Source organism: Chelon labrosus (genome assembly GCF_963514085.1).
Source record: "Chelon labrosus genome assembly, chromosome: 2".
In the NCBI taxonomy this organism is placed as follows: Eukaryota; Metazoa; Chordata; class Actinopteri; order Mugiliformes; family Mugilidae; genus Chelon; species Chelon labrosus.
Window position 1 is genome coordinate 25,159,001 of NC_140338.1, and position 22,793 is coordinate 25,181,793.

A 22,793-nucleotide genomic window follows, 5' to 3' on the forward strand; every position below is an offset into this window, starting at 1 on the left:
CCCTGTAATTACAGCAACAATAAGATAACTCACTCCGTCCTGTAGCATGAAAACTAGAATCACACCCAGAGATTTCGTTTACATTGAAGAACGTCTTCACAGACCTTCACTACTCTATTTTAGTGGCACTGTTTATGGCAGAATAGTCTGGTAATTACTTCTAACAACCACATCTCACTTGAACAGGAACGTGATTTTCCCAAGAAGAGACGAACTGCAACTGTCAAACTCAAATACCTTTTATCTCGGTTTTTCCTTATTATATGGACCGGTTGAATACAATCAGTTGTTGCTCCTGTCACATGTTAGTCCCAGAGGGAACACAAACAACAACAATGAAGAATTATCCAGGATAAGATCATCATGTGATGCAAGAGATACACACAGATATAGACGCCCTGTGTTTGTACATGAACCCAGGCATGTGTGAAGTGGAAAGGAGTATCCGTGTGTGGGTGTGTGTGTGTGTGTGTGTGTGGAGGAAACACAACCGAGTCCTGTTTGTGGGCTACCAATGAGCCCAGCATGACAAAGCTTTCCTAACAAGGCATTGAGCAGAGGGGAACCCATGCATATCTAATCGCCCAGTCCCCCCAAAAGCCTTTGTACCCCAAAACAAAAGCCTTGCCCAGCCGACAAACACACACACACACAGACATATAAGAGTCGACAGAGAGAGGAGAGGAATATCAAGTACGATAAACAGGAGAGGGGTTACAAAGATGGAGTGAAGTGGACAAAGGTCAAAAACAGAAGAAAAAAATAAAAAGAAGAGTCTGAGACATTTTCTTAGCTGGTATGAGGGGAAAAAGACGTTTGAGTCTGATAATCTGAGATAATGCCAATGTGAGCTAGGAGAGTTACTTGATACTTGTGGAAGTAGTACTCAGAGTTTTTAAGTAAAATAAGCATAAAACCAAGAAGTATTTGGTTCAAAAGTGTATAGTGTTATAGAGGGAAAACCCTGTAAGCAGCATGTTAACATTGAAGCTTGTAGAGACAATTTCAACTGTATTGAATCTGTTGAGAATTAATAGTTTTAGTTTTTTGTTTTTTTTTTTCATGTCAATGCTCTAAAAGGAAAAAAGAGGAAGAAAAACACTGCCAGGCAATCTCTGAAGAACTGATGCTTACTTTCAAGACCTAATCTAGTCTAATCATATGAATAAGAACTATTCCGTTTATTGTTTGAAAGAAATATTTATAAATCTGATCGATGTGGCCAGAGATGACAATGCCCTTGCTCAGGAAAGAGATATGTCAAACATTTTCCTGCAATTCCTTCAAAACATCATGATATGTTGCAGAATGAACTTTGGTTAATGCCCCGAGTATAATGCTAATATTTAGAAGTCTCAAAGTTACTGCAATATTTCAATATCCGGGGTGAGTTTCATTCCGACACTTATCATCATATGTTTGAAATGATCTGGATCTGAAGGCAGCTATAAATATTTCATCTTTCAAACTTTGCAAAAGTACACGTAAGCACCGAGCCGACTCTAGCGGAGGGCAAAAGTGAGGGAAACACAACAAATGAAGTGTGTAGAACAGAACAAATCCGTTATTATGGACGAGTCTAAGAAAAGAAAGAAGGCCACTCACATGAGGCTACAGAGAGAGTTCATCCTCTAAAACATTTATTTGATCTATTTACAGACAGTACAGTCAACTGAACAGAATAGAGGAGGATTCCTATAGTGACACAACTGAGGAAACAGCATTGCAATTGAACAACAGCAATATGGTGGACTATATACAAATTAATACTAATAACTGATAGATGGTAAGAATGAAGAGATTGAGGGATAAATTAATGTTTGATATTATAGTACAGGATGGTTTTGACTCGTTTGTCCAATTTTTCCAGCTACAACCCTGCAGCTAATGACGGCTCAAAGCACAGCTGATTGAAAATGAAATGTTGAAGAAAAAAATGAATTAAAAAAAAAATAAAACGCCCTCTTACAGTTGGTGCAGAAGCTTCTGGATCATTTGGTTGGAGAGCAGGATTGCATGCATGAGAACTTGCTATAGTCTAGCTTTTATGAGTGACACGAGAAATGCCTGAGGTAAGAGAGCAGTTTTGCAAACAGAACGTACTGTGCTTGAGACTATAAAGAACAGCTGGGCAAATGTGAACGTCCATGACACTGTAGCATATGTTTGTATTTATGGGGTCAGGCCTGCCAGCGCTCATGAGCCCAGTATTGTAGCCTCTGTGCCATCCCAGATAGTGATTGTTAGCAGATATCAACTGTTTTCTGAACTTAGCTCAACCACCTGTAGCAAGAAACATGTAGAAAGGCTAAAGTAAAATGGAAGCAGGGGAAAGTGATTTTTAAAAAGGTGTAAAGTCTTGTTTGTAAATGGCTAAAGTGCATCGTTAGATTCTGTACATTGGGACAGCTGGAGGAGGGAGTTTGGCACTTGTCATCAGCAAGTCATCCTCAAGCTTTCGTCTCCAGAAAAAAAACAACAAAAAAAAAAAAACAATCCACAGCAAGTCCGCTCGAAAAAGTCCACACAGAGACACACCACGCAGGGAAATCACAGGGGGACATGGTCTGTCCAAGCCTAATGCATCCATTTTTCCTCTCTTCGTGTGTCTGATCTATTTTTCAGTCTGTTGTTGACAGTCACACTGCTGGCCGCAAGGTAGTGCATACATCGCTATATCAGCTCACTCTATTTGTTGTTTGTCTACATTCATCGTATATCATTGAGCTCTATTTTTTTACATTAGTTGTGTGTATTCTTACACAAATACAGGATTAAATGTTCCTGTGATTTGAGTTAAACAGCTTAAAGTGATCGATTAAACTTAAAGATGATCTATTTCTAAGTTGAATGGAAGAAAGGGAGGAGATCTAGATGCATTTTGGACCAACAATGATTTCAGACTGACTTTAGCAGGCCTTCAGCCCCCTTCGCAGTCAGGAGAAGGGAAATGTGAAAAGGTTCAAGAGTTCACACGGGGGAAGTACCTGAGCTAGGGCGACCATCCTGTGCTTGATGTTGGGGTCGGGGTAGGGGTTTGCACGATAGGGCTGAGGGAGTGACGTAGTTGAGGCTGGGGCTGTTAATGTCCCCCTCTCCCACTAGAGTCAGATCAGAAAGGGTGTCCTCCTCCAGCATCTGGACCGAATCTCCCCTGCCAGAGTCCTGGAGGAGACCACGCTGGGTGCCCTGGGATGGGTGGATGGGGGAGATGGTGCCAGGAAATGGGGGAGGTGGTCTGGCTTTCCTCCCACCTCCGCGCTCAGTGCCCAGAGCAGAGTCCAAGCTCTGGGACTGATGGCTCACGTTGAGTAAGTGGGAGCCGCCTCCTCCTCCCCTGTCGTTGCTGTTCGCCTTATTGCCCCGGCGACCGCCGCTAGGGAAGCTGCCGTTGTTGGGGTTACGGGAATTAGGGGTGGAGCAACTGGGCTCAGGGTCGTAGGGAGGAGGTGCAGTCTGGTTGGTTGCCACTGGTGACAGGCGCAGAAAGTCTGGGAGCTGCAAGTCGCTTTTGTTTAGCAGGCCTCGCTGGTCGTCTGCTCGGTTGCTCTGAGCTTTGGATATGAGGTCGAAGAACTCTGCAGGCACGCACACAACACAGCGTGCATACACACAAACACAGGTAAACATATGTATTTGCACACACACACACACAGGTAAATAATCATCCCAAGTAACAACAGTAAAACCAGTTTCATTGTAATTCAGTAAACATGCAGCAATGTGTGTATTAATTAGACAAGTCAAAGCTACATTCAGTATAAGCAGGGGCGATTGTGCTACATGTAGCTAGCTTTAAAAGCATTTGGTGCTTCTGCAATACTGCAGACAGGCAAAAGGGTTAGTGTGATCACAGCAACAGAAACAAGAGAGAGAGGGAGGTTGTTCAGTCGTTACCTTCAGCTTCGTCTATATTAATCTTTTTCTGCTTTCTTTTCTCCGGAGCCTTATGGAGAGAGACAGAGTGGTTGGGTAAAGGCTGGCTGCCTGTGTCAGGGCTGGGCCCAGCCTTGCCGTTTTCCCTATAGGGCTGGGCTGTAGAGTGTTTCCCTGATGGCCTGTCCTCCCCCTGGGGGCCACAAGGAGAGCGGAGAGCCCTGATGAATCATTGTGGTGCAAGTATGGGGCAAAAGTAATGACAAGTGGGAACCAACGCTACTGATGGTGAGGAAAATGAGAACTATCTGACGGGGAGTGAACGATGAGAAGATACCCAGTGATTGGGGCTGTTGCTGGATGAGCAGAGGGACAATTAAATGGGATCAAAGATAATTTAATTATTGGTGTGCTGTGTCAAATACTAAATGACAAAAATTAAAACTAAATCTAATAAAAAATGTATCTGATGAAAGACAGGTGGGGATGTTCCATTCAGACAGCCATAATGTCCACTGTGCGTACCAAGCATCATCAACGTGGAACAGCGACACACACCACAAGAGCAGAGGGACCATCTAGCCACTACTTAAAGCTGCACTACTGAGCCTGAGGTAGGAAAAAGAGTTTCTAGAATCAACCAAAAGTCATAAATGACCATTTCAGCTGGTTGTCAATCAGATTAACCCCCAACCGTAAGAAGAAAAAGCAGAGAGAAAACTAGAGTGCTACTGTCACCGCCGACTACATCCATTCCAGGTGCACAGAGGGAGTTTCCGAGGATCCGATATCCAGTAAAAGCTCTGTGAGGCTTGCCTTGCACCGCCTGACAAATGGGTTTTGTTATGGAAGAAGTGAGACCAAGCAACCCAGAGAGAAAAGTTGATGATGCGTTTGGCCACAGGCAGACCGCGACAGTGGAACATTAGGAACCTTGACAGCGTGACGGGGCTCTAGGCTCCAGGCCCCCCCCCCGCCACATTTAAATACATACACACAGAGCCAAGACACAGCCAGGGACACACGTGATACATCTGCGCACATTATTAACACACTGCAAACAGACATGGGTGATTGAAGACAAGACAGGTGAGACACTTAGTAGCGTGACATCGTCAACCAGGCAGTGGAGACATTCGGTGGGTTATGGAACATTCCAGAGGCAAAGGAGAATTGGAAATAAGAAGCTGGAGGAGATCTTACTGTTGTTGATTGGTTTCTGCTCGTAGAGGCAGGAAGGTGAGTCTTAGAGGGAGCTGCTTTCTGTTTGTCAGCTGAATGAAGGAGAGGGAGCAGGTGTGGAGACACAAATGCAAAAATGAAACCATATGGCCAGTAAGACACAACAGCTCTCGTTTGCTTTTGAAAGAAACTTTGCATTCCTTACCTTTTCCAGGAACGTTTTCTGCTATATCTAATACCACCCGCAGCCCGTCCAGGTTGGAAATAGGAAGACCTAGATCTAAAGGCTCCGACTCCCCACTCTAAATCACACAGACACACAAATTTGATAAAGACTTTGATACCATCACCAACACTCCCCATCTGTCCAGAGCCAGAGGACAGACTTACAATGTGTGCCACCAGGTCTGAGAGGTGCAGGCCGTATTTGGCCACAACTGGCCTGAGGACTTCAGTCACTGGCTTTGTGGGCTTGGCTTTTAGACCCACTGAACGGTTGATGGGGACCAAGTCAAGCCTAGAAAGAAGAAGAACAGAAATGAGACACACAAAACTCGTTTGAAAACTTATTTTGATGTTTCATAACATCCAAAAAAACAGAACTGTTTATCACTGTATGTCATTGTACCTGAAGAGAGTGCGTTTTTCGAGCCTGAGGTCTCGTGAGCACAGCGTCATACAGTCTTGGTCCAAAACAAGTGGCTGAGAAACAAACAACAAAGTGAAATAATCATGAATGCTATGCTGGTAGTTGTCCAGCCACAAAAGCTTTTGATATACTCCCTGTTTCATTACATATATTGTTATCATTATAATCAGTTTTTAGCCACTTGGGGGCAGAGCTCAGCAAGCTCACAACAAGCTGAAAAACATGCCAGACATACTGTAAACTTACAAAGTCAATATGTGTGATTAAAATATTTTCACAAATTGTTTTAAACGTGAATCAAAGAGACACAAGCTTGCTCCATAGGGTTGAGGGGAAATTGGCTGACCAAACAGTTTTCAGTCATACTTTGATATCATTGTAAGGATTTCTACAGAAGCTTTGGGGCCCTAAAATAAAGTTGTGTTCTAACCTTCTCCCCTCCGACCAGGAAGAGGTCTATTGCAGCCAGGTTGATGCAGAGCTTCTCACAGAGGCCCAGCAGCAGGTCCCTGATGGACACTCCGGTCCTCAGCGGCACAGCGCAACATGAGCCGTCTGGCAAGCTTATGTTACACTGCATCAAGGGGGCGCTGCCCCCAGCTCGCTCTGTTGACACCGATACTGCACCTCGAGAAATATCACCCTGGAAGAAAAAATAAAAAACAGACAAAAATATTTAAGGGGAAATAAGGTCAGTCAGTAGGAGTTGAAACAGAGAGTTAATGAAATGTTATTATAAGGACAAAGTTGAAGCTTAACGTGAATGTCTAGTGCCCAGTACTGAAATAGCTATAACTGTCTCTCAGTGTCTCTTTCTGACCTCGTTCTTCCCCGACCCTGACATCCCCAGCTCCAGACTGGCCCCTGAAGACAGTGAACCCTGGGACTCCCTGCGGCCATTGCTGCCAGAAAAATCTGAAAAAAAAAAAAGTACAGTCCCATCAGTAATGTCTAAAGAAAGACAAACAATTCAAATGTAACTCATTTCTGAAACCAATAAAACTTAAAAATTAACAACATATGGAATATCGGTATTGCAAATAGCTTTTTGTGGGAAACCCACAGTCTACTTTGTTCTGAATTAAACATTTGAAGGAACTCATACTGTAAGTGGAAAAACAAACTACTCACTGTAGTTGAAGTCTGTCAGCTCTCGTTTCTTGGGGCCCTTCCCGAAGCTCCTGTTTCTGGACCAGGAGAAGAACATGCCTTTCCTCCGATCTCCTGAATCATCCCGACTGTCGTCATTTAAAGATCGACCTGATTTGCTCTTTTTGTCCTCCTGTAACACATAAACAGGATAAATGAAGCCATACAAAACTCCACATAATAGATGCTGCTGCTTTGATCAGTTCTCTTTTCCTTCCACTGCACACTGTGGTAGAAGGTTTCACATAGTCTCACCTTCTTGGGTGTGGAGAGGTTGGAGCGGTCAGAGCCGGTGGTGCTGTGTTTGGAGGTGGGGCTGCTGGGGATGTGGTAAGGGTCAGGTAAAGGCCTGCCCTCCACCTCAGCCAGCATACACTCTTGGTACAGCAGCGACTTGAGGAACCGTGTGTAGCTGTCGAACTTCATCAAGTTGAAGATCTGAAGGGGAGGAGAGGAATCAAAGTCTTTAGAGGATAAGACAGAAGCAGACAGAAACTAAACAAGACTTAAGAGAAAAGAAGAAAAAGCTAACAAGAGAAATGAAGAAACAAGATGGCACAAAGGTGAAATGGAAACAAACTGAAGCACTAGACCAGCACTAGCTAGCTCAAAGCTGTCCATATTACAACCAACCTACTCATAATTTTATTTTCTTGTAGCTCTAAAATTTAACATTCAATGTTATCACTAAAATGTATGGCAACCTTCCTGTTATTTGATATTTTGTGCTGCAAGTAGCGCAGAAGACCAAATGAAAAATATAACTGAATGGAAGAGCAGGAAGAGCCTGGTGTAAGTTTGTATGTTTGATTCAGCATGTGTATATAAGTCTGACCCAAAGCCTTATGTCAGTGCCATGAGATGCTAACGGGACCCAGGGGTATTCTGGAAAAGCTCCTACCTCAGGCTTTGAAGTGCGTGTTTTTTAAAAGAATATTTGTGGATGTTTGATGTGTAAAAATATAGAGGCTGATGGTGAGGATATCCTTCCAGTCTTGTGACTCTTATCAGAGTTTGAACATCTGAGCTCAGCTGTTGAAATCAATAGTGCTTTTCAGCAACATAGCCCCCTCCACAACACGCACATCTAAGAAGCCATTCACTTCCCTGATGCTAGACAGCAAGCAAAGATGAATAGCTGACCTTATGTTGTATGAGCCCTCAGTACTGTTATACTAGTACATTTTCAATAGGGGTTTGTTTTGATTCAGTTTTATGAGTAATAATAAATACGCCCTTGAGGTTAAACCTCTTCACGTTCCTGAGAAGCAAGGTCAGAGGTCATTTAAGCACAGCCTCTGGAGCAGAAGTGACTGACAACCATCAGAAGATGCCAGCGCTCTTTGTGTTTATCCTACCTGCAGCTGTTGCTCCTTGAACATGTCAGGTTTTGGGGCATTGAGGATGTCGTCAGCAAGCTGAGCTTGGCTATCTATGTTGACCGGCGTTGTAGCTTTACTGGACAAGAAGCTGTTGTAGATCTCCCTGGCTCGCTGAGAGAGCTAGAGAAAGATGAGGGATGAAGAGAGCGCCCATTAACACATAAAATGTCACCCAGTTATGACTGGAGGGGTTTAAATGGACACGTGTGTGTGAAGAAACTAGGTATCTTACCTGCTTGTTGTCATTCTCAGGGACATGCCTGAAGAATTCACAAGCCTGCCAGAACAGAATATTCTCCTCACTGAACTCTTTCTTTAGGAACTCCTGCAGCATAAGACGTGGATCAAAATGAAAGAAAAGGCCAATTATACACACAAATAGGTGAAATAAACATGATCTCTAATATTCGATATGCATATACATATTCAGACAAGATTATGATAGCAGAAGCTTTCTGGTGTCTGAGCAGAGATCAGACAAATGAGGGTGGTTTTTGCAGGCAGGTAAGTAGTCCGTGTGGAAAGCAAGAGAAGCTGCTGTCTCTGCTGAGGAGCAAGTCAATCAAAATCCTTAAACAAAGCCACTGTAGTGGTTTTAAATTGAGCGTGGGCTGTCCAGTCTCAGAATCTCAACTCCATTCCTGTGTCTTAGTTTAATACTCATACTGTAAGCAGGAAGTCTTGGCCTGGGTATCTCTATCTGTTATCCCGACATTGCTGTCATCAGATGACAGGCAGTGGCCAGACGGGAGAAGTCATATATGATACCAATCTGTTTCTGTTGAGCAGTCATTAGTTAGGTCTGTCAACAACTGACCCAGGCTATTTTATTTACGCTATTTTGAGAATGGACTTCTTTATAAACTACACAGTTAGGACAGATCAAATGTATCAAATAAATGATCAACCTAATAGTTTGACTCCTACATACAATTCAAATGTGGCTTTTAACCTGTCTTTAATTTTACATCTCTTAGTATAAAGAGGATCATTTTAAAAGGTCATTACAATGCAAGGTAGATTTCCTGGGATATGGCCAACTTTAGCTGTCACAAAAAAAAAAAATAACTCCCAAATACTTTTAAGTCTACAACATGAGAAAATGTTGATTTAAGTCTTCCAATAGTAGCGAGGATACAGGGCCTATGTGTAATGAGCATGTGCTGGCCAGAATTAGTCGGTCGTTGTTGCAGTACCGAGAAGTAGCGAACTCCCACGGGGTCCTGCAGCAGTCTCTCAAAGCAGACGGCCCAGCTGGCCACTCTCCTCTCAGTGTGGCGCCGGTGGCTCTGGACGCTGGGAAGGCTGGCATTGCTGTTCAGACTATTGTCACTGCTGCAGCCCTGCAGCTCCACGCTGTTCAGTTCTGTATACACACACATACGCAAAAATACAACACTATAATAGCTGTAATTGTGTAACCACAGTAGTGCTAAATATATCACAATTGGATTTTTACTATTCCTGAAGCAGCTTGATTTGACCAATATCAAAATGTTTTTCCAGGATCAATATTAAGAGTCTGTTTGCTTCCCTGGCTTGTTTTCCCTTGTCTGCAGGAGACCTGACTACCAGCAGCATGAGACACACCTGGCTCCAGCGTGTCCCAGGTGTGTTCAATGAGAGTGATAGTGCAAGAGTAGAAACCAGCCCACTGGGACATCCCCCAGCAACACACTTCCCCACTGTGGTTTTCTGTTGCTTTGTAGCCAAACGCCCATACTGCACCATACAATTTGCTCCAAGTGAATTACTTTTATCATTAATCATAGCTTAGTGTAAATGGTCTAATGGCCTGCAGTTGTGTGGTGTTTTCATACCTTAATGGTATTTAAATGCTTTATCACGTTTCTCAATCACCCAAAGCCAATGCCGTCAAAGCTGCAAGTTCAGCACTTTGCCCAAGCAAACACTCAGCATGTAGAGAGGCCAGGGATTGAGCCGCCAACCAGTTCTTTCATACTGTGTGTGACATACTACAGTGTAAATCAGAAAACTGAAAATACAATATAGAAAATGACAAATTATCAATTTGATTTTCAGTGCAAGGGACTACACCAATCAGCCACAATATTACAACCCCCTGTCTAATATTGTGTAGGTCTCCCTTGTGCATCCAAAATAGTTTTGGCTCATAAGGGAACGGACATGGGCCATGTCCGTTCCCTTATGAGTCAATGGGCCTCTGGGCAAGAGGTGGCTGCTGTCACCGGGGAGTCTCATTGCTATGGGGTGGGGGTGCCAGGTCAGGAACAACATTTAGGTGGGTGGCACATGTCTAAATGTCTAAGCAACATCCACTTCAATGCCAGGTCCAAATGCTACCCAGCAGAACATTGGATTATAATGAGAGGATTGATGTTATTCAATTCACATGGTTTCACGTGGTTTTCATGTTGCAGTCGACTGATTAAGCATTGACTGGAACCAACTATGGTAGCTGCACCACTGCAGCTCCACATATTCAGAGCAAAAGTGTTCTTAGTAGTGTAGTCCACTGCAAACGCCACTTGTTAACTTTGAGTACTATATATGTTTGACAGTACAGTTGATGTTCTTTTGACCATCTCCCAGCAGTATGAATGTATTAGCTTTTGGATTTTTGTGCATCAGTTCTTTTTCCCAGCACTAGACTAAAGTGGTTGCATGTTCCTAATGTTTCTACAAGATCAGGAGGCAGAGACAGAGGCACAGAGAGAAGCTGAGAATAACCAGAATGTAGCTTCAGGGCTGATGAACTGAATGTGGGCTGCTTAGTTGAGATAAAACAAAATATAAGAAGTGCCAGAGGGAAGACATCAACGGTCAGGTGCCCGGAGACGACGCAAATCCTGTAAATAAACTGAAAGACCAGTATCCTGCCTACAGCTACAGCCCTGCTTGATTTAACACTTGGATACAATGTTTTAATGGATGGTTCCCTGTAACCACTGTGTTCATTCACCCTTATTCAGTTCTCAACAGCATAGTAGACAAGTCCCGAGGCTCCTGCTTAACACCAATGGCAATCTATCACTGTGAATGAGAAGCATTTATCCATGTATTGTCTAAACCGTGTGTCCTGTTCAGCATCACCGTAGCTGGAGTCTGTCACAACACACGACGTGGAGAGGTACAGAACAGGACCGGATCTAAAATACTAAGCCACATACAACCAGAAAAGAGCCTCAAACACCATTTAATGAGTTTGTGGCTTGTGGTCTAATTCCCACAATCTCCTGTTTCAAAATACTGATGAATATGAGACGCATAACACAGAATGAAAATAAAACAGGAAGGTGAATTTGTGTGTTTGTGTTTTTCTCTGTCCTCTACACACAATTTTGAAGTGGGCAGGACTGCACCGTAAAACAGCAGAATGACACACTTCTGTGAAGTGATAAGGATTTAGCAATATTAAATCAAAAGATGAGTTGCTTGCTAAAGGTCAGTCAAATCGAATGAAACCACACACACACACACACACACACACCCACACACACACACACGGTCCTCATGATGCAGATTAACCATTTGAATGTTAAATGCTTAATATAGAACAACTACAAACTTTAGATGACTGACTAAATTATGAGGCTACATTTAGCTATCAAAACAACAACTCTGTCAACAACTCAACCATTCGACATTTTACAGTGATAATGCCCAGCAGAGCTCAGTGACAGTGTGAGCAAGGTTAGACCTGAATATTACCCGACCAAAGGTATAACAAGAAGGAAAAAAATAAATCTCTATTTTATTTCTACACTTCCTGTCTGATAAAAGCCTTCCTGCATCATTTCCAGCTCTGTATGTTAAAAGATAAAGAAGAGCCACTGCAAATGTACGATGCACTGGTGAAACTACTAGCAACAACAATAACAGCTTAGTCCAGACAGCTCATCTTCTCCCTAGCTATCAGTTGGTAGTTACAAAACCATTTATTTAACCCTCTACATCTTGTGATCAGTGATACCTCTTAAACTTAAGTCATTAAACAAAAGCAAAGCAACTATTCACCACTAAACCTTCTGCCGATAACATGTTCAAAGCTCCAGCTTTCTCCTCACCTGGGTAAAGCTGGTAGGAGCCTGTGTGGTGCCAGCGGGGCAGGTAGCGAATCCTAAGGGGTAACCAAGCCCCTCCATCCATACTCACCCTATAAGGGCTACTTGAGGGAAACTCAAACACTCGAGGGAAAAGGCACATACGCACACACACACAGCTGGTATCACAAGGAGGAAGCAAGAAGGAGGTACAACGGAATAAAGAAGAAGGACTGACAGAGTGAGAGAGTGTGAGAAAGAGAGGTTGGTGGTGGTGAGCAATATGGATGACAACCTGAGACACCAAAGAGAGAGTCAGGTCACAACATGCACGCACACCTGCATGCACATTCACACACCTCTATGAGCTTCCAGCTTAGTAAGTGATACAAACACACACAGGCCTCAAGATGATGAATAATTCAGAGCCTGGGAGAAGAGAACCAAAAACGCTGAAGTGCACACACACACACACACACACACGCACACATTCATATTCCCACAGACACACACAAACTGCAGTATTGATGAGGAGCTTGTTAAAGGAAGGCCACAACTGAGGCTAATGAGGCCTGCAGCCCCCACACAGCTACACACACACAAGACTACATACTGTATGTCAACCTGCGCTTGCTTGACTTTTCTGACACATCAAAAGTAACAAAAAATTGTGAGATACAGTCTATTTGCAGGAGTGAGTTTAGCATACCTGCACAAAAATAGCCTAAATTTATTCATCAATAATTCAACTACATTTTGCTCTAAACGCACACACACACAATTCTGCACCGAATCCATTTTTGATTTTAAAACTTGAAGCAAAATAAATGCAAGGCACTTCTGAAAAATAAATGACTGTTGTATAAACAGTGAGTGTCAACCGAAGTAAGTAAAAGACTAATGTAGACAGAAGTTCTGGATTAGCCCTGTGAGCTCAAGAAATTAATTGTATTTGTATATTTTTCACTGCTTTTTTGTCATTTCATGTGTCTGAGCGCTGCAAGAAGGAAAGATTAATTAGAGACAACTCAATTATTGATGCTATATAAATAAATTTGAATTTAATTTCATTGAATTGAAACATCTGAACATCATCTATTTATATAACCTCTAACCCTAACCCTTGATCTGTGATCAAGTGCTTGATCAACTCCTAACCTGATCAAATTACCGTTCTCTGGTCCTTATAGTACACTCACAATGGCTGCTCAGAATGACTTAACAATAAAAGAGGCAACGTAACGTAACGGATAAAATTAGGTTAAGAGATAATTTATTTTTATTTATAGGAGGAACCACAAAAGAGATCACTTACTGACGCTCCGTTTGGACCTGGTATTAAATGCTTCCTGTGTGAGATCCGATCACAATTAATCAGCAAAAAGTCACTTTGACTACGCATAAGAGATCCTATCACTCTGACTACAGTTGGAAGTGATCTGGTCTGCTTGTGACTAAGCTTCTTTGGTAGTGTGAAGTTTCGATGTAGCCAGAACATGCGTTACGGCCACATTAAACAATCATCTACTAACCATCATTCATTCAGAAAAACATATACAACCACTATTTTGATTGGTTGCCAGAAAGCACTGCTAAATCCCCATTAATGTTTTCTCTTTATTAGCAGGGAGAGCCAACAATAAATAAATCCAAATGAGAGTGAACAAATGGTATTATTGATTATGAGTAGGATATATATTAAGTAGAGTTAAACATCATATTTTCTCAATAATTACCTTTATTACTGGAGATTTGTCTTTCTCTACTTCAGACAGCACAGAGGTGTGAAATTATTCTGCATATGGAAGCTTCCAGGGTTTGAGTTATAATCTAAGCTTAGTGCAGGTCTTTAAAATAAATAACATCAGGCCACAGATAGATAAATGATCACATAGGGTATGTGCTTTCAGTGAGCTAGACAGACTTTACAACTCATTACGTTCCCATGTCATAACGCGCAAAAAAACAAACAGCAGCTTCTGTGGTTTTCAGAGACAATAGTTGCTGTTTTAATACAGCAGCTAGTTGCACAACATCCTACTGTTAAGTTATGCCTGTGTTTATTTAAGTACAGAGCTCAAAACTGTGATCGGATCGCAAGATCGCATTTTAATGCCAGAAGGGAACACACGTATTTAGCTAAATACTTGCGGTTGAATGACTCAGGAGGCATGTTAATACCATGTCTGAAAAGTAATAAATCTCCCTTCATCACATGCAAATCTAAAGGAAGAAAGCTTTCGGCTTCACTCACAAACAACACATTCTCTCTTCCAGTTCAGAGACACGCAGTGTGAATAAGTGCCCATAAATACTTCTACATTAGAGCTGATTGTAAACATGTCTGCCACTTAACTCTGTGCTCCTTTTGTCTTGTTTCTCACCTCCTAGTGTGGCCCTTCTGCCATAAATGTTGTCTTTCATGTGCATCTCTGAGGTGTTAAAGCACCATTAGGAGACCTGTTGTTATTGTTGGCACATGCTAATTGCCTACAAGACCCAAAATTTTACCTCAAATTAGATCCAATGCAACACGACCTGACACAACACAACACCGTGGATGGGACGTCAGCAACCTAGCCATGGGTTTGCAGTATGTGAACTTTTCACTGAATAATTTCAGTGTGCGCAACCCCATAAATTGGGGAGACTGTGTTCAAACATTTATACTATTAATCCAGCTTGTGCAGCAAAACAGAAGGTTCAGATCAAATCTTTGTGTCACAAATGTCTTGTAAGAAATAGCAGCAAAAAACAAAAAAGGCCAACCAGTCCGAATTTCAACTTTCAAGACTTTTCACTCCAAGTCCTCGTGACCATTAATTTGAGACTAGCTTTCAGTTCTACTCTGCCAGCAGCGGAAGAACAAGCAGAGAATCTGAGCAGGTCAAACCAGACAGTTTGTTGTTTGTGAACCACTTTAAAACAGGACGAGACGCTCAACACAAAAATCAAAAATATTTATATATGCTGCGTCACATGCTAGGGAGGATATTGACAATATTAAAAAGTTGTGCATGTACTCACCTCCATCAGAGACTGCAGCAGACTGTAAAAAAGCACAGAAAGACATGGATTAGGATCTATCCTCATCACACAGATCGCACACATTCATTTAAGCTCACATAGTCTTCAGAGGGCAAGATTCCCTGAGCAAGCACCATTGACCACATGGGGAAACAGACTGACTGTGTTTCGCTATCACACACACTTTCACATCATGACACAGTCAGGTTAGCGCCCACACTCATTGTCTTCTGTGTGGGTGGAATCATCTGTGAACTGGCTGTGCTTGCTCTGCAAGAAAACCTCCTCAGTGGGGCGGGGCTTAACTGCATGTTACTGTGTCAAGAGGTGAGGATAAGGACCTGCCCCCGATTTCACAATGAAGTGTGATGTTTGCTTGCGTATCTCATTAGAGTGTTTAACATCAGACCTCTATGTAATCCGATTTTCAGCCACACAAACACAGGCCTCTATACAAACACACACTCATGCCAAATTGACTTCAGACTAAAAACATATTTCCTGACACAGAACCAGAAACACACGCAGTGCGGTGATTTCCATCCCAGACATGCTGAACTGGGATGAGATCATTCAGACATCAGTAATGTAGCTGACCTTGGAACAATGAAACACTGTGTGACTTAGACAAAGCAAACAGAGACAAAGGGGAAGAAAGAGGAAAGAAAGATCAGAAAGTACTAAAAACAGGACTGTTTGCCAATGAAAACGTGAAAGAAAGAAGAAAACTGACATGCAAATTAAATAAGAATGCCAAACTACTATGAACCCCCGGGATGAAAATCAAAACTGAGCCAGATGCTCAATCTTTTTATCTGTTAATCTGACCACTGATCTGGCTAAAGACCGGTTTTATGGTCATTCCTATCAGAATGTATTCTGTGAGCAGATACATTGGTTCTGATGGTATTCTGTGTGGCACATAAACGTTAAATGATCTCATCATTACTCAACACAGACATGTGGGAGTTTTCCGAATAACTTAACGAGGAAATTGTTAAAAATCCAACAACTTCATTTCCAATAAATCATGTAGTTTCTCCCCTAGTTTTAATAATAAATACACTGACCACACATCTGCCTGGGAATGCAGGCAAATCATCCTAAAATAATAATGTCCAATACTGAAAACTTACTATTGCAAACAGAAGTGCTGCTATGTTAAGCCAATTCCCTGACAATAAGTGGAACCTATGTTGATGTATTGCAGTTGTTTAATTCAGGCTTTAATTTAGATTACAATTTTACATGTAGTTTGAGGAACACATGTGCATGAAGATTTGAGACTGGTAAAGCACTTGTGTGATAAAAGTGCATGAGTAAGCACCCGCTTAGTAAGAGACGAGCCTTTTCACTCTACACCCTGAAATTACTAAAAGTGAAACTGGCACAAATGTAAAAAAAGAAGCAGTTTTCTAATAATGTTAGTTTCCACAACTGTATTGTAAAATCCACATTCACACTGTGAGAAAAAAAAAAAAAATGAAAATGAAAATGAAAACTTACAGTAACAAGGTTACTACGGTTCCTGTAAATACACGCTGAGCTTTCTGTGTATATAAACGCTCTCTGATCCAATTTTCTAAAACATGAACTAACTGTGTAAAAACCTTTCATAGTCAATTTGTTATAAACATGCACAAATTCAACAATATCCAGACACTGATTAAATGTACACTGAAATTCAAAATCTTAAAATAAAGTCAATCTAATTAAGGTGATGCCTCGGTGCAGCATATGTGCTGATTTGAATCAAGTGCATCTTTCCTCTCGAGCCAAGCTGTCGTGCCCAGATGGCACAGCCACTATAATCAGTGGGATTAGCTTTATCAGAGTAGAGGTTGGCAGCAGAGAATGAAAAGCGATTTGAGTGACTTTTAAGAGGACGACTGTGGTGGAGCCGCCACAGAGAATGATTGAAAATGACAGAGGTAGAAACCGGTTACCTGATCCTTCCACTGATTAGAGCGCAGCACATTTCAACAGCGTATATGTATAAGTGTGATTCATGCATTAAGAACCCAGTGTTTTCATATGGGTGCAGCCTACAGTATGCATACATATGGCCAACATCTGGGAGAGATGTATTTCTTTTGTGTGTAGCATTCTTTTGCATTTATGAATGTGTGTGTGTGTTGACCCCCAACCTAACTCAGCTCTAGCTTGATCACTTCCAGACGTACGCTGTAGTGTAGTGGTTTGGCACCTGGTCAAGGCCCCGGGTTCCCACTCCCCTATTTTCCTACTCCCCTCTAACCTACTTCCACTCTCTCCTTCCTTTTGTTTGTTCTTTCCCCCCATCCAGCCATCCCAGTCTTTTTTCCCCCTCTTTCTGCCTCTCATTATCATCTCTCTCCTTTCACTCCTGCCCCACATCATTCTCTTTTATTTCCTTCTCTCAGCCTTTCCCTAATCATCCCAGTGGTGTTTCCCCTCCTCTATTGGCAGGTCCTGGTCATTCCTGACAGCCCACAGAGAATGATTGGGGTTTTCCAGACATTCCCTCCACAAGTTCCTCTCCCCTTAGCCTTGTATCCACAGGGATGCATGCAGCTGGAAAATGGTCTCAACTGGAGAATCAGAACATCAAAAGCATCTCTATAAAGTGCTGCTACTTCTTTACAGATCCCACTACTTTAACATTCACTGGTTTTAAACTCAATAAGCTCTACTCTTCTTCAGTATAACTGGCAGTACAGATGTATCGCTATGTCACCACCCCAATATTTTCTAAATATTAACAGGACTTTTATATGCCCATAATACGGTAAAACGCTGATAAGATCAGCAGAAATTGTCACACTCGCACATGATTCATGATCCTGATTATGCCTTCTACGTGAGTGGAGGACAAATGTTTCAAGCAAAAGCTCAGAATGAGCATGTGGTTATGAAATTGGAGAATTCAGACAGAGCTGTAGCTAATGGGTTGTTTTTATTAATAAACTTGTCAACATGTTATTTGTTCGGCGTTTAAACTGTCTCACAGTTTTAATAATAATAACAATAATAATAATAAATTTTAGTTGATATAAGTAAACTTAAATAACTTGTAAATTATTGCATTCTGTTTGATCCACATTTTACACAAAGTCCCAACTACAGGAAATCCCACACTTTTAAGCCTTTCAACATTACACAGAATAAACATCTGCTGTAAGTCTACCTACCAACAGGAACAGTTTGAAATGTAAAGCTGCCAGTGTACTGACTCACACGTAGGTAACAGAAAAGAGTCTTTTTTGGCGTAGGTGTTCAGGGACACAGCTGTTAATGCAGTGGCCTGCTATTAAATAGCACAACCAAACGAGAAAAACAAGCAAGACATTATGTTTCTCTATACTGCATTTTGACCCTTGGATGATCTACGTCTAGATCTTACAGAATCCCAGAGCAAGTATGCAGACTCTGTCCATTATGGTATTTGCATTCTGTCTGTGAAGGTTCTCATCCGAGTAGCTTGAAGAAGAACTGAATTGAACTGAACTGAACTAAAGAAGCTACTCGGATGAGTGGTGAAACGTCTTCTCAAAAAACTCTTCAAGTCCAGTTGCCTTTTTTGAACCTTTTTTGGAGATATTTGCATTCTCAATTGCCACAATTACTCAATTTATAGTCTTAATCAAAAAGTTGACCTTAAAGAAAGAAATCAGAGATACACTGGATGCAGTTTAGAGCTAAACTGATACTGAAGTTATGAGACTGACACCACTAACAGTTTAAAAATTGAGACTATATAAGGGCGTCACGAATTTGGGCGAGTTATGAAGAAAAAAAGCTAAACATTTGGGGTTTCCAATAATTTGGGAGTGTAAGAAATTGTAAGGGTCATCATCAGATACAGAATAATCTTCATTCAATATTAATGCCATAAAATAAGTTTCATGGAAAATAGGACTAGAAATAATTAATTTTAGCTAAGAGTAGATTATTTTTATTGATGAATTAATAGCTGAGTCTATAAAATAGATAAAGATGACCCTTACAATTTCTTACACCCCCAAATTATTGGAAACCCCAAATGTTTAGCTTTTTTTCTTCATAAATTCTTAAACTTGTTGTTGATTCTATATCAATGCATCAATCGGCTAATTGCCAATTTGTAAGAAGCCAGTGAGAACAAATGTTATCCAGTACAACTCCAGTATCCACTGATTTAAACATCAGTGGAAACTGAAATAGTTCCTAGGCAAAGTGTGTGAAGAACTTCATAGGGTTATTTTGGTATCCTACAAAGCGCTGTGCTCTGAATACTGATACAGTGGAAGCGATGTAGACAGTTATACAATGAATACACACCACCGTGACACCCACTTAAACAAAAGATAACATGGTTGCACAACGCTCAATGACAACACACTCTGGTCTGAATCAAATGTCCAGCCTGTGCTTGTTGTTGCAACTTGTGGCTCCTTGGGATTTCTAGGAGCCACATAACTGAAAAAAAAAAAAGAAGTTGCCTTATGATAAGTTGCGTTAAAAAGACCCACTGGATTATGTGTGCTTTAAAAAGATTGTTCAATTTTTATTTTTGTCTACATGTCAAAACCTGCTTCCTTATGTCCTCTTGCTTTCAGTTCCTGGGACAAAAAATGCCACCTTGTAGCCACATGTCTGGTCTGTTTATGCTGAGTTTGTGTATGTGTGGGTGAGTAGGGAGTGGTTGGTCACCATGTGCCTGGGTCCCAGTTTATTAGCTGCGACTAGTGAGAAATGTGGGACGTACGTCATCTGTTATGAAGCCTGAACGTTGGAGTCAAACTATGACTAAACACACAGCACCGTTTACAGCTGTTCATTCTCATAGTTATCATAATATTAATATTTCAAAAGCCATAAAAGTCTCCTTAAACAATCTCAGGTTTCCGATAGGTGCCATGCTGCAGTGTGTGCGTCTCGGTGGACGGTGGAAAAAGACATTCAGCTTGATGGGATGAGACACAGAGCGGCCAGTAACACTTAACAGGGTGAACAAAAATGTCTGTGGGAGAAACTGTGAGGGATAACATATGCACTCACACACACAAAGACAACACTGTTGCACCAGAGGAACCTATTCCTGGCTCCATCATTGGAACTTAACTGCCACCTTTGGTAAGGAATGAGATTCTGCTCTTGCATGCATGGAGCTGAATGACAACTGAAATATGTAAGTCATGAAACACTGGCATGGCCGGAAGAGACCACACCTATAACTGAACACATGACACACACTCTACTTAACTTCACCACACAGATTTCCCGAGTCCACACACACACACACACACACACACACACACTTCCAGCTGAGGAGGAAGTTGTTGGGCCAACAGTTTCAATGTGTGCGTGCCTGTGTGTTTACTTTTGAATATGAGGTGAATAGGGGCTGCCATTGAGAAAACCAGAGTTATCCTGCCAGGACTGGCAACCGTGAAACCACTTAGCTATAGCATAGCTTAACTGAGAGAGGAGAGGATGAGGTGAACGAGCCAATTGGGGTCCTCATGGTCTGAAAGTAAGTCAAAAAAGACTAGCTACCCAGAGACGTATTGGCACAAATAATTTCATCCTTTTTGGATTTCTGTGAAACATAATTGACTAAATCAATTAATAAACAAACACAGAGCGATGTGCAAACTCTGTGTCAATGGTCCCTAATGTGTTCCCTGTTTCAACGTCCCCGCAAATATTTGAAAACTCCACTTTTTTTCCCAAAGTGAAATTCTCTGAAGCCGTCTCTGGAATTCTGGGATAAAGAGATAAATCCCTGCAACTCACTCAGGAATCAATATTCACCCCGACTGAAAGGAAGGAATGCAGATAATGTTTGCTTCCCAACAATAGAGCCACACAGGAGATGTGACTCAAAGGCTGGGCCGGTGATACATGTCTTGTTTTACTTGGCTCGTTGCCCAAAACACACCGCCGTTACACAGACAGGGGCAAGAACAAGACGTAAACACAAACTAATCTGATGGAATACCCCCTGTCCTAGCGCAGCCTAACAGCTGCCCGTCGACACGCTAAATTAAGTGAATTTCACAAGAAACGAGAGTGCTGACTCAGCTCACCTCTTCATTGTCTCACAGCTGTTTTCTTTCTCGCTTTCATTAACAACACACAAAGCATAAGAGAGCATTTGAGGCAAAATGTGCAAACCATATGATTCGCAGACGCCAGAAGAAAAATAAGCTCTTTCTGCCTCCATTTGTCTCAGTCTGTACCTCTGTCTCCTTCCCTCCTTCTGTCTCTCTATCACCCGCTCTGGTCCAAATACATCTGGCTTTGAAGACAAACAGCCTGCAGCTGTCTCACAATCTTGTTAGTCTTTCTGTCTCCCTGTCTCACTTTACACACACTTCAATAGCCTGATACCACAACTGTGACCCTTCATTCTTAACAACAGACAAGATTGTTCATTTGATTTCAAGGCTTGTTCATTTCAACTTCCCTGCCTCTCCTCTCTTATCTCCCACCCCTTTGTTCTACCTCCCTCTAATAGATTTCTCTTTCCTCCAGTGCATTTTTCCACCTTTTCCAGCCATCTGTCTTCCGCACTTGTAGTGAGCATAACAACACCTTGATGCTTTAAATGACATTCACTCTCCCGTTTATTCTCTTTCTCTTCCTGGTTCCATCCTTCTCCGATTTTATCATTATCTACACAGAAGAAAAACTAAAGCCACGGTACGAAAAGAATGCCTGCCAACCAGGAACAACACTCTTAATGTTTTGTTTCCACTCGCGACACTGTGACAACATCCTTAAGACTCTTATCATCAGGAAATTACTATTTAAATCCCATGGTTGACAGGTTCTCTAGTGTATCAGATAAATAAGTCTCACCTTCAACAATAAAAAGGATGAAAAACTGAACACTTTCTACATATCTACTACTTGTGTGAGTGGAGGTGTGTGTGTGTGGGTGTGTGTGTGGGTGTGTGTGTGTGTATACGCGCTACTCACTGTGTTGAAGTTCCAGACCCGCTTGAAGGAGAGCCTCTTCCTCAGGCTCATCCTGATCTCCTCTCAAAGAGGAGCAAACCCACTGCTGCTCAATCTACATGTCTGAACCACACAAAAAAACACTCTCTCACACTGGCAGAGCTTCTTTAGACACTATCTAGGTCAGGAAATTCAGGCAGACAGCTGACCTGGATGGATTCATGCTTCAGTCACACACCTTAGAATCAGCTTAAGCTAACCATTAAACTTGTACTAAATACATGTCTCGTATCTTGCTGTTAACATGCTAAGTCCTTCTTACTACACTGTCTTTCCCATACACACTCGATCCTCCGCACTCTGACTAGGAAGTTCCATTCTCTTGCAGACGCACAGACAGCTCAGTTTCCATAGTGACACGCCCCCATCGGGCAACAGTTACCACGAAGGGGAGGGAACAAAGGTCGCCCTGCCAATCACACTACAGCACAGCTCTCACCTCTCCACCCTTCTCCTATTTGTCCGTGTTCAAATCACAGTTAGCCAGGGGTAGACGAGATCACATTCAGCTACATGCTG

General features: G+C 42.0%; 1 protein-coding gene across 2 annotated transcripts in view; it reads right to left on the reverse strand.

Moving 5' to 3' along the window:
• Positions 1-1,195: 1,195 nt before the first annotated feature.
• rgs12b (regulator of G protein signaling 12b) overlaps positions 1,196-22,793 on the reverse strand; it is a 39,880-nt gene continuing 18,282 nt past the window's right edge. The window contains exons 5-18 of one of the 2 annotated variants that reach the window (XM_084563450.1): positions 15,291-15,312; positions 9,435-9,604; positions 8,471-8,563; positions 8,215-8,358; positions 7,112-7,294; positions 6,839-6,989; positions 6,528-6,622; positions 6,138-6,350; positions 5,687-5,760; positions 5,449-5,575; positions 5,264-5,360; positions 5,080-5,150; positions 3,898-4,069; positions 1,196-3,578 (exon numbers count right to left, since the gene is read on the reverse strand). In XM_084563450.1, the coding sequence (XP_084419576.1) occupies positions 2,971-3,578; positions 3,898-4,069; positions 5,080-5,150; positions 5,264-5,360; positions 5,449-5,575; positions 5,687-5,760; positions 6,138-6,350; positions 6,528-6,622; positions 6,839-6,989; positions 7,112-7,294; positions 8,215-8,358; positions 8,471-8,563; positions 9,435-9,604; positions 15,291-15,312 (2,220 nt within the window). In that variant the 3' untranslated portion in view covers positions 1,196-2,970. The remainder of the gene's footprint in view (positions 3,579-3,897; positions 4,070-5,079; positions 5,151-5,263; positions 5,361-5,448; positions 5,576-5,686; positions 5,761-6,137; positions 6,351-6,527; positions 6,623-6,838; positions 6,990-7,111; positions 7,295-8,214; positions 8,359-8,470; positions 8,564-9,434; positions 9,605-15,290; positions 15,313-22,793) is intronic. The other variant, XM_084563451.1, reaches the window with a different exon arrangement.